Source organism: Poecilia reticulata, unplaced genomic scaffold, assembly GCF_000633615.1.
Source record: "Poecilia reticulata strain Guanapo unplaced genomic scaffold, Guppy_female_1.0+MT scaffold_587, whole genome shotgun sequence".
Lineage (NCBI taxonomy): Eukaryota > Metazoa > Chordata > Actinopteri > Cyprinodontiformes > Poeciliidae > Poecilia > Poecilia reticulata.
Window position 1 is genome coordinate 1 of NW_007615341.1, and position 11370 is coordinate 11370.

Sequence of the window (11370 nt, forward strand, 5' to 3'; positions counted from 1 at the left end):
TAAGGCGCGCTGAAGTGTACGGGAAAGTATAATCGGTGTGCCGATTCAAAACATCTACAATAGTGATAGTAACATTAATAATAAAATAATTGTCAGTGCAAAGTAGCCTTCAAATTTTTTGGTGGGGGGCGGTGAAGGACCTGGATAAGGGCTAGGGGGGCGCTGGCCCAAAAAAGGTTGAGAAACACTGTATTAGACGTTTTTTTGGTTCACTCTGAGAACCTTGTGCTAAAGAAGATTTGAACCCTGGGATTTGGATTATTTCCATAAATGTATTTGAAACCTTTACATTTTCAGTCTTTACATTACATTTTTAAAAAGTTAGAAAAACTGACTGAAAAGTCTTTAAAATCTTGAAGTTCAAAGAAGTGGTCACAATAAGCAATTCATCAGTTATTCATAGAATAAATTAAAAGGGGAGTGATAATTTACATTCATAGACATCATAATTTCATTTATGGTTTTGGTTTTATGAATTTTTTTTTGTTTTATGTATTGTTTTTTGGTTGTGTTTTTTGGATGCTTTCCAGTTCCATTGTGACGTTAGTTTGTTGGTCGTTGAGAGGTTGAACATTATTATGCCATTATCGAAGCATTGCTTCCAAATAGTCTCAAACTATTTTAGTCTCAAACAATATTATCGTTTATCGTAATATTGTTCAGCAAAATTTGCTATCGTGACAGACCTAACATTACTATCTTAATGTTGAGTTTATAGCTTTGTGTTTTAACTTCTGCCGTCTCCCTCGTAGTGTCACTCAGAGTCCAGTCGCTCGGAAGACGTGTCCAGTGAGGGGGAGGAAGAGGAGGATGACTCTTCCTCACTGTCCAGAAGCTCGTTACGCTCCTGCTCCAGAGCCGAGCACAGCGCTCCTCCCTCCGACAGCTCGGCACCTGGAAGTCTCCTGATCGAAGGGGCCAGCTTCCTCTCCGCGACTCCGGCTCAGTGGAGCGTGGAAGAAGTCTGCAAGTTCATCTCCTCGCTTCAAGGTTAGCGGCCGGATCGCGGTTCGCTTCCGATTGCTTAACTACGTTCAGGTCGTCTGTTCTCACCCGTCTCTTTGGCTTCCTGCTGGGTTTCAGGTTGCGAGGAGCTGGCGGCCCAGTTTCTGTCGCAGGAAATAGACGGACAGGCTCTGCTGCTGCTGAGAGAAGACCACCTAATCTCCACCATGAACATTAAACTGGGTCCGGCTCTGAAGATCTGTGCCTCAATCAACAGTCTGCGCGAGTGATGGCTGGGCCCTCATTTCTGACGCCTCACTTGGACTAGATTGTGCGGATGTGTTGGTTTACAAACAGTTGATCCCTATCAATCTGAAGGTGCCTTTCAGACCACATGAACCTTTTAATCCAGTTCATCCTCTTTGATGTTTCTCTTGTTTTAAGGTAGGAGCTTTCTTAAAAGCCCATGAGTGACATAAAGGGATGTGATTGATTCAGTTAAGAGGTAGGATTGATTGACTGAGCTACAGTTTGTTCTCAGTGCCTCCTAAAGCCCTTAGAGAACCTTTAAGTTACTGGGTCCCAGAACGCCCACAGTTCCTTGCTAAACTATTTTCCCCCCTTGATTTTTTTTTTTCATATTTTGTCTCATTGCAACCACAAACTTTGAGTCTTTTTCTGGGATTTTACGTCAGCCAACACAAAGCAACACAAAAGAGCGGCGTGCATTGGGATTCATACTCCATAGATCTACCTTTTGTTTGTTGGAGTACGTCTCTACCTGCTTCATCCTCTGTAGAGGACGTTGCCATGGAGATCCATTTTCCTTCAGCTGCGCAGTTCTGCTGTACTGTGTGTTGGTCTATCGCCGTAAACGGTTGTTGTCTTAACGTGATGAAATGGGGAAAAACTTTTAAGGGGTGTGATTACTTTTCTTTTTTCAAGGCACTAGATAGACAGTATTCTTTCTGGACTCTGAATGTGCGGACTTCTGCATACTGGTATGCGTAAGCCGCTGATGTCATGAACTGAAGTGTTCCTTTCATAAGTGTTTGTCTTTTTCTTTGAAACTTGGTGTAATTGTATGTGGACTCCTTGAAAACTCCAACTCTCACTGCCTGTCAGGTGGTCCTGCGTAAACATCTCACTTCAAACAGTATTTTAAAAAGGTGCTTCGGTCTTCAGGTTGTTTGTGACAATTACATGTGTTCGGTCTTTTGTTGTATTCTGCTTATGTTTTTGTTTTTTTTGTCCTAGATGCCAAACCCAGGCTTCAATCACATCACTGACAATGACACTCAACAAGCCTGGTGTTTTAGTAGTTTTTTTTGTTTGTTTGTTTTTTAATAGTCATGAAGAGTTTAGTTTTGTATTTTCTCATTTTTATAGTACAATCAGAATTATTTTTTTCATGGGACAATATAGTTGTAGAAGCTTTAATAAAGTACCTGGAGGCGGCTACTGATGCTCTGCTCTTTCAAGGGCTAAATGGAAGTGCTCTCTGTATGTGTATGCAGTACTATCAATAAACATTACTGGAACTGAGTATGTTGTTTATTGGTCATAGGTTCATTTCAACCTCACGATAATTCATATTGCCATTAACATTTGAGTTTATGTAAACAGGCTGAGTTTGGATCTTGCAGACATCTGTATGACCCATCCTCCTTGAGTAAACGTAGATACGGGTATTATTAGTTACACTAACAAATCCTTCCCTTTGTAACTTCTTCTGTGGTCGTTTATGTATTAAATTTTTTTTTTTAAAAGGCATTGATCAATTTTTTTAAAAAATATATATATTTGACACCATAATGTTTGAATAGCATCACCTGCAGGTTCAGGTTGTAAGAAAGATGCACAAACTCATGTTTACATGTTCTCTGGTCTTAAACCACAAAAAAACACAAGTTCTGTTTTCCAACCTGAACCCTCAAAAAGTTTCCTAGCCAAGAAAGAAACAAAAGACTGAGATTTGTCCAACAATCATGAAATTTCCTCCCAAAATCAACTCACTAAGGAGTTCCCTGTTCAACTGAGTGAATCCTAAGAATAATAACTTAATAAAAATCCCCTTTTATTGCCAAAAGTGCTCAAACACAGTTTGCAACACTTCGATTGCATCTTAAAGTCAGTTGTATAAGTGCTCCATTAGACTTGGAGATAGTAGTGCAAATACACACATATTCTTCTTTGGCATTTGACGATGTAGATGATCAGAAAACGGTGTAGTTGTTGGCTTCTCCGTATCCGGCCTCCTGCAGGTACTGTTCCAGGTTAACCGTCCCCGAGGCTTTGAGGACTTTATCAGAGGCGCTCTTTTCTCCTGAAACAAGCTTTTGGCTCAGTTCAGCCAGCAGCGGTCTGTCCTGCTCCTTCCACTGGCAGCAGCTTTTAATCAGCGCATATCTAAGAAAAATACAAGTAAAAGCAGGGTTTTGGTTATATTCTGCACTGTATGAAAAACTTGAAGAAGGTTGTTGAATCATTTGTAACATGCTTACAGTGAGTTGGAACAGTTGGAAGGTTTTTTCAAGCTTTTTCCTCTCTGATGAAACTGCAGAAGCTCGTTAATTGAGATTTCTGCAAATGGAGCATCGCCTAGATAAAAAGAATACAAATATTTTTGAACAACCAAGTAAAGACGGTTCCATTGTAACATTTACATGAAGTTAGAAGTAGATCCGAAAAAGTGCTCCAAGTTTTATGCGATATTGAAGTTGATGTGATAGATTTCCCTGCTTGATAAATCTACCAAACACGGCAAAGCAGCAATGCTTAGCTGCAAGAAAATCAAGCCTACATAATAAGTCAATTTTGCCTAAATATTCTTCTGTGTGCATATTTCTGTATATATCTATACAATATGATTTCCTCAACATATTCAGCAACAATTTACGACTTAAAATCTTCAAGTTACTCTTTAAATTTTTGTTGCCAAAATCAGATTTACAACAATCAAAGTAAAGTGTTGACTGGAATTACTTTAAAATATGCTCCAAGCTTTATTATCAACAAGTAATATCGAAACGGAAAGAAAACACGTTAGCATTAGCCTAGCATTGACATCCACTGAAGGAGTCAGATGTGAGTTACTTGAATTAAGTAAAGCCAGCCTTTACTTTACTTAAGTAAAGTTTGTGTTGAGTGGGATAAATGTTTAGAAAGCTGCAACTGTCCTGCAGAAACAAAATATCTGTTTTTGGCAACAAAAAATAATTATTGAGTGAGTAAAGATAGATAATGTGTACTTTGTTCTTTTACTGCATTTTAAGCATACTGATTTTTCAAGTATAAATGACTCGGAGTAGTGAAAAACAAGACAGCCCTCTCATAGAAATGTTAGAAATGTTTTTGGGAACATTTCTAACTTCCTGTAACATCCAGCTGTGCCGTGGTGCTAACTTTGAGACGAATATTTAGATAAACTGAAGAAACCAGGATCCACTCAGTTTCAGCCAGTCCCGGTTCTTAATATGGCCTATATGGGGAGTTGCCCATGGGGGCAACAGAAAGCATGTGTTGCACCACATGAAAAAATATTTTCTGTTGTTTTTATACATGTGCAGTCATGAGAGACGAAACTGCATTTTATCTTCCTCCAGAATTAAGATGGTTTTCTGCATTTTATTGGTCGGAGGGGCTTTTTGTGTGAGAATCGGCTTTTTTTCCCCTTCAATTTCTATTTCCGTCATCTACGAAAGCGCTAACAACATTTTTGTCAGCATTGCTGCTTAAGTTTTTAAGAGTAAAGTTTACTTTGAAAATATATACATATATTCCTCAGCAACCACAAGGGGGAGCTAATGTCTAACCTTTTTTTTTAAAGTTATTGCTGGACTTACCTAACGATGTCATCTCAAATAGCAAGATCCCAAACGACCAACTATTGGAGCAAACAGAACGAAGAATGCATGTAGTTAGTCTTCTATTCAGTTGAAGCTCTTAGAAATAAAAGCTACAATATACACAAACTAGTGAACATGATCTGAACATCTCTGAAATGAAGGAAACTGGATTTGAGCAGCTTTAATAATATACCTTCTAGACCGGAACGTGTCGCCGGCGACACGGCCAAATTTGCAGTACCATAATTCCGCCACAAGTGGCGCTATCTGAAAAATTCCAACGGTTTCTGAAAGGGAAGACGTTGCACTTTCCAGCCAATATCGGGTTACTACGGTAATTTCACAGCTGCAGCTGCAGAGAGTGTAATTAATCCGGGGGGCACTCGTCGTTTAATAGACGATAAATTTCGAAAATAACTTGCGGGATATTGAAAGTTCCAGTTGTTATGGATACATGGGTAAGTATATCATCTCACAGGACATTTAAAGAACTACTTACAAATTAAAATAAGGAAGATTTATATAGGCAGACATTTGAAACTTAGGCGTAAAGAATCATTAGAAGACAAAAAAAAAAAACCACTGACATGTCACTGCTCTTAGTTGCTGCCTTCCTGACCAGCAGCTCCGGTGCCTGCCACTTCTTCATGCTGGGATCGTCCCTCTGAGTGGCTTTCTTGCTTTTTCTTATGTAAACTCCATGCAGACCCCAGAGCTTGGCTGTGAGCTGCTTCGTGACCAGCACGCTGCGGGCCCTGATGTTTCCGTGAAGGAGATCTTTGCTGTGGAGGAACTCCTAACAATGCAGCAAAACAAGAACTTCAGGGTTAGATAGGCCACAAAAATCCCGTTCAGAATAAGCTAAGAAAAACTTTTTTTTAATGTGTTTAGTTAACGTGGTGGACACATGTGGAAAAAAATGGCAAAAATATATGGAAAACATCTATTATCTTATCATATTTTGTATTTTTGAAATATTTTTAGCTGTAAAAGAGAATGTTTCATTATTGTACAAACCAGAGCAGAAGCGACTTGACTGCTCATAGTGAATATTCTTCTTTCAGTCATTTCACACGGAGGATCCACTTTGTCCTGGAAAAAAACGGAAACATACTTGTTAGACACACTTGCATTTGAATAATAATGTCGTTTTCTATCAGTTTGAATATTGTAGTAATTTTATACAGCACTGTGAAACGTAATTTCCCCCAAGTAATCCATAAAGTGAATATGATTAACCAATCATTTAAGACAGTTGATTTAAATTTCACTAGCACACAAGCCTGATAACTACCAGACCTGTGGAGTCATGAAATGCCTTGAACAGAACCAGTCTGACAACACAAAGTACTCCATAAGATCAGCACATCATGCTCCAATCTAAATAAGTTTGACTATTTCTTACGATCTGGAACTTCAGCAAACCACAGAGAGAGCTATTATCAACGTAAGGAGAAAATAAGAACCAGTGCTAAACGTGGAACTCAGTTGGAGGGTAAATACTGTCTCCCACCACTGTGGCCTCCAAACTTTGTGATGCGGTGTATGAAAATAGAGTTCATTCTCTTCTTTACCTGTCTGCACTGCCACAAGTAGCTGAGCAGGTCCCTGTTTTCAAGCTCCTCCACCACCGTGACCAGGGGAGCTCGAATCGAGACCACGCCGAGCAGCTCCGGCAGGAATGGATGCGGACCAAGCTGAGAGAGGAAAGACGCGAAGCCCAGGAAGTCATGTCTCTCATCGGCATCAGCTGAGTCTGTGGAGGAAAGAGATGGTAAATGACTTTTTAAAATCTGGTCTTGAAAACAGATTTTTTTTTTTTCTTTTTTTAAAGACGTGTCTTTAAAAGACGTAATTTTCCTCACCTTTGAGGACCCGGAGCACCACATTCCTGTTTTCCATGCGTGCCCTGTAGAGAGACACAGACGTGTCGGCTCGCAGGGAGAAGGAACCCTGCAGAGGGGCGACCAGGTTGAAGGACTCTGGCAGCCTCTGGCGGGGCAGCTCTCTGGGCTGGACGATGGGAGTGAAACTGGGCTTGATGGGATCCGGCAGGGGGCTGGGTGAGGGAGCGGGAGCGCTCATCGCCGTGGGAAACCTTTGAGATTGATACGTTTTCGAAGTGTCGAAGGTGGAGTAGGAAGTGGGCATATCCAACGCGATGCTTTCATGCTCAAGTACATTGAGACCAGGTGGAGCTGAAAGAAGTCAGAAGAGAACAGACGAATTAGCAAGTAAAGTGTAGATGAATCTGTTTTATAGCAATAATTTAAACTGTCAGAAATTGTTCTACATGAATTGTAGAACAATTCATGTAGAATTGTTTAATTGTTCTAACTCAAATGGAGTTTGAGCTAGAAGCAGATTATTTAAAAACTTTTAAATAATTAAATTACATTATTGAAATGATAAAGTTAAGTGACGTCACCAGAAGTCTGTGAATGTGGAAGCGAGTTTTTAAATCATTTTATTGGTTAAATCCTGATCAAGAGGAAGATAAATGCTTAAATGGGCTAACATGTTATCTTTAGGCGACAAAATATGTCTGATGTGTTTGAATAATATTACAGAAAGATGAGGCTTGTAGCTTTAAAAGTAAAGTTGTTATAACGGAGTGACGTATAATGGGTTGTAGGTGTTTTTTTATTGTTCTGTAAAAAAAATATTTACATCAATTTCAATAGAACATTGTGATGATCATCATCACAATAAAGTTGACTTGAGATAAAGAGGAATTAATAACTCCGTTTTTTCTTAATGCTTTTGGATGCTTGGACACTTTGTGTTCTCCAGTAATATCCCTTCAGACAAAATACTTCATTTTAAAGATGGCCACAGAGATAATATGCATAAAAATACATATTATATGTTTTTTTTTTCTTCCTATCTTATTTTCTTACTAAATTAAATCAGATTTTCCGGATGTTTCCATCCCTTAAAAACTAATTTTCAGCAAATCAAATATTTCCAGCAAGCTTCTATATTTAAAAATGGTTTTTAATGTTCACATAAACACAAATAAGAAATTTTGGAATGACTATAAGTCAACACATAAGGATGTCAAAAATAGTAGCTCCAATATCAATTCTAATAACTTTTTAATTTTTGTCTCAAGTCCTTCAAAAGGTTTTTTTTTTCATCTCATATCTGCAAACGTGGCTTTACATCTCACTGAAAGTATCTTTACCCAGCAGAAAACAACACAACATTATTTGGAAGTGGATTCGTCTCTATGAAATAAACAACAAATGTAAAACCTAACGTAAATAACAAAGATGCATTTTGAATAACAAAAAAAGAGAAGAAAGACTCAATGTCATCAAATTTTCTATCAGCAGCATGTCCAAAAGTACAATTCAAGGAAGTACAAGGAAACTCCAAGAACTCAGATGGCTTACAAGATCATGTGACACACGAATGACAAACAGGTTTTGATGCCAACCCCACATAGTTCACATTGTTTTTGCTCCACTTACCATCAATGCCTTGCAGTATCCTCCTGGTGGTCATTTTCTTTCGTGGACGGATTCGGTCGACCTTCTCTGGGCAGTAGCGCAGCAGCAGAATGAAGACCAGAGTGACCAGAAAGCTGGCCAGCAGGAGGACGGGCACCACGATCACCTCCTGTTCATAAACACGGATCACTGCAAGGTGACCGGACACGAGGTTATGTGTTAGCTTAACTGGCAACAAGTCTGATGTTTTACTTATTAAGATAAAATGTTTCTTTTATCATAATTTGGACAGTGTGTGTTTTGTTCAGATTTAGATAGCTTGTTAACACAAATGAGGAAATATCACAAAGATAAGGTGTTAAATTCAGGTTGCAAGATCAAAAGACAAAAAAAAGAGAGAGACAAATAAATAAAAAATTGCATTTATAAAATAGAAAATTAAAGACCTATAATCCAGACTCCAAATTAGGGATTTTGCAAATACTTTCATAAATTGCACCTGGCAGATATGGACATTCGAGTTTGAGTTCTGGATTTAGGGAGCATGTTTAGCCCCCCTTAAGGACGGATAAGGTATTAAAAGTATCATCAAAGCTGTCTCTGTTTAGTGGTCAGAGGTTCACGGTTCTGATAAAACTCACCACAGGCGGTGTCTCCATGAGTGCAGAGAGAGTCTGATCCTGACATCCTGTCAGATTGAAAGAGATCGAAGGGACACTCAGGAACAGAACCAGCAACACACATTCATAATTTCCAACCTCAATGAATAATTAAGTATTTTCCATTAAGCTTGGTAATAACAATAGAGAAGATCACTTCACACAAATAACAGAGATCTTCAAAGACTGACTTGACGTAAAATGCAAAGAAGTGTTTCTGTTTGAGACTGAAGGTGTAGCCTCAGGTACTGAATAAAACATGAACATTGACTTCTTCATAGAAGTGGAAATGAAGCATCTATGAGTCTAAATCAACAAATTAAGGAACTGGGTTTCCCTGAAAGATACTTAGTTGTGTTGTTTGTGGAGCAAAGTCTGTAACTTGACTCTCACACGTAAGCGTTAAGAAAGACCTGAACTGTAACCGAGACCAGGAACCTCAGATGTTGTGTTAACGCGCCAAGTGTCAATGTTTTCTTCCTCCTCCTTTCTCAGTTTGTTGTTTTTATCTTCTGGCTACACAGCCATCATAATTTTACATAATAATTTTGCAGCTGTGGTCCAATATTTGCATTAATTATCACCATCAGAACATGTGTAATCATCACCAAAGAAGCATATATAACCAAGTAACCTGTATGCCATGTGCTGGCTGGTCTGTGGTTTAAAAAATGCACTATAAGGCTGATGTGGGGTACGCAATAAAATCTCTTCAGTCTCGTCATCATCCTTTCACGTCACATCCTAGATCTCCAAACCTGTTAATCTGCATTTTACTGTCACATTAAAACTTGTGTTGCACCTCACACCCAGTGTTCAAACATAAAGAACGCCAGTTCTCAATAAAACCACCCTGAAAACAACTAAAAGTTGCATTTTCTAAGCTGTTTCTGAATCTACATAGTGGATGAATGAGCTCCTGTTGTAAAACAGATCGCATTGTGTTTCAGAAATGTAGTAAAGAAACTCTTACCTCACTTATGTGGGTGGATTTCTGAACGTCAAATAAAATATACAGTGTGTAGAATCGTCTTATCGCAGGTGCATGGTTCCTTCCTTCACACCGTTTGGCACTTTGTTTGCATCCTGTCAGCTGTGCTCCTCAGCTCCTCCTTGTGTTCTTCGTCTCCGGGGATCAATTTGCTGCTCTCTGTTTGTCTGCCTTCCCACCTTCGGTGTTTCCTTTGACTCCACCCTCATCACCTGCACCACATCCTTCACTCCTGACTTCTCCTTCCTCCGCCCTCACGCTCCTAGAGTGGAGTGATGCTGCTGAGGACTGAAATCAGCTGTCCGGTCCCCAAAACTCTCACCTGTCGCCTGTCTTCCTCTCTCTGACAGCCGTTCGTTAGTTTTTTTTTGAATGCGAGTTCCTTTCTTGCCCTCCCTTTCTGCCCTTTGTTCACAGGAACAGGTCCAGCCACTCCTTGTCACTTTATAGTTTCCACCTCTTTGATCGGAAACTTGCATAACTGGCTTTTTTGTCTCCGGGGCATTTAGTCAGCAAAAAACAAACTGCTTTTGATTTTTAATCACAATGAGCGCAAATGTGTTCATACCTCGGCAACACAACCACGACCCTCACTGTGCACCCCGGTTACTTAATTGCAAAGTGGACAAAAGGTGGATCAAAAAATATTTAGGGTGATCTGACTAAAAAGGCCAGATAAATATGTAGGCCAAACAAATTGAGCGCCATCTTATATTTCCCTTTGGTTTTATAATCATGTGTTACTTTGTCTTCAGTCTGTCAGATGAAACATTTGGCTGTAAAGCAACAAAAGATGTGCTGATGCTTTTATCCCTGGTTCTGTATCTGATAAACCTTAGGTATATAAAATAGTATGAATTTGATGATTTCAAAGCAAAACAACGGTTGAATATTCATCATTTAACAAAAAATGTAATTACTTATTAGTACATTAGTCTCACATAAATCAGCTTAATATTAGAAGAATCCTTAAACATTGTTGTTGCATAAACATAATTTACGTTAAATTTATGTTGTGTTTTTCAGATTTAGGTATAAAATGACAATGTGACCATATAAACTGAGTCCAGTTATGTTTCAGCGTCAAACGTTTGTGTGAAGTTGATTTGACAGCTCCTGGAGTGTGTTGACAAAATCTAACCACGACTGCAAATTGTGTTTTTGAACATTAGCGACCACAAGCCAAAATCTCATGTCTGCACATTACGACGGCCGACTGAACCGGAGAGTGGCAGATCTGCTTTACACAAAGCCAATTTAATAACAAATATTTCCAAACTGTTTTCACAGAAGTAATGCAACGCTGCTGGGACCGGTCATGACTCACCGACATCAACTGGTTCTCCTGCCCTGTCAGGTAAACAAATGTCAGCATCCTCTGGTTATATAAGCAAACAAAGCTGGGAATGTATCAGAGGTTAAACTTCATATGGAGGGCACGACAACCTACTGTTTTCCTTCAAGATAAAATC

General features: G+C 39.1%; 1 protein-coding gene and 2 long non-coding RNA genes across 7 annotated transcripts; 2 read left to right on the forward strand and 1 right to left on the reverse strand.

Moving 5' to 3' along the window:
- Positions 1-137: 137 nt before the first annotated feature.
- On the forward strand, positions 138-2490 carry LOC108166043 (uncharacterized). Its single transcript, XR_001776345.1, has 2 exons — positions 138-990; positions 1084-2490. It is a non-coding gene; the product is annotated as an uncharacterized LOC108166043 (long non-coding RNA).
- A 511-nt stretch (positions 2491-3001) lies between these two features.
- On the reverse strand, positions 3002-11176 carry styk1b (serine/threonine/tyrosine kinase 1b). 2 transcript variants are annotated; one of them, XM_008403422.2, is made up of 10 exons: positions 9881-11176; positions 8890-8936; positions 8270-8437; positions 6659-6991; positions 6368-6549; positions 5811-5885; positions 5381-5589; positions 4791-4831; positions 3450-3546; positions 3002-3354 (listed from the first exon to the last, which is right to left on the reverse strand). In XM_008403422.2, exons 2-10 carry the CDS (start codon positions 8933-8935, stop codon positions 3162-3164), a joined length of 1344 nt encoding a protein of 447 aa, XP_008401644.1. In that variant the 5' UTR covers position 8936; positions 9881-11176; the 3' UTR covers positions 3002-3161. The 2 variants fall into 2 exon arrangements, with proteins under 2 accessions (XP_008401644.1, XP_008401643.1); XM_008403421.2 differs by lacking the exon at positions 9881-11176 and having other exon boundaries at positions 8890-9861.
- LOC103461091 (uncharacterized) lies at positions 4993-11363 on the forward strand. Of its 4 annotated transcripts, XR_001776348.1 has the most exons (5): positions 4993-5251; positions 5500-5619; positions 6413-6567; positions 8286-8444; positions 11189-11363. It is a non-coding gene; the product is annotated as an uncharacterized LOC103461091 (long non-coding RNA). The 4 variants fall into 4 exon arrangements; XR_001776346.1 differs by lacking the exon at positions 5500-5619 and having other exon boundaries at positions 6387-6567; XR_001776347.1 differs by lacking the exon at positions 5500-5619.
- The last annotated feature ends 7 nt before the right edge of the window (positions 11364-11370 follow it).

Bases quoted from the DNA above. Each gene is read 5' to 3' on its own strand.
- styk1b (XM_008403421.2), bottom strand. From the start codon at position 8,992: ATGTGTGTTGCTGGTTCTGTTCCTGAGTGTCCCTTCGATCTCTTTCAA. The intron at 6,550-6,658 runs GTGAGGAAAATT...TTTCCTCCACAG, and splicing joins GGTGCTCCGGGTCCTCAAAG to ACTCAGCTGATGCCGATGAG. The intron at 4,832-5,380 runs GTCAGTGGTTTT...TTGCTCCAATAG, and splicing joins GCAACTAAGAGCAGTGACAT to TTGGTCGTTTGGGATCTTGC.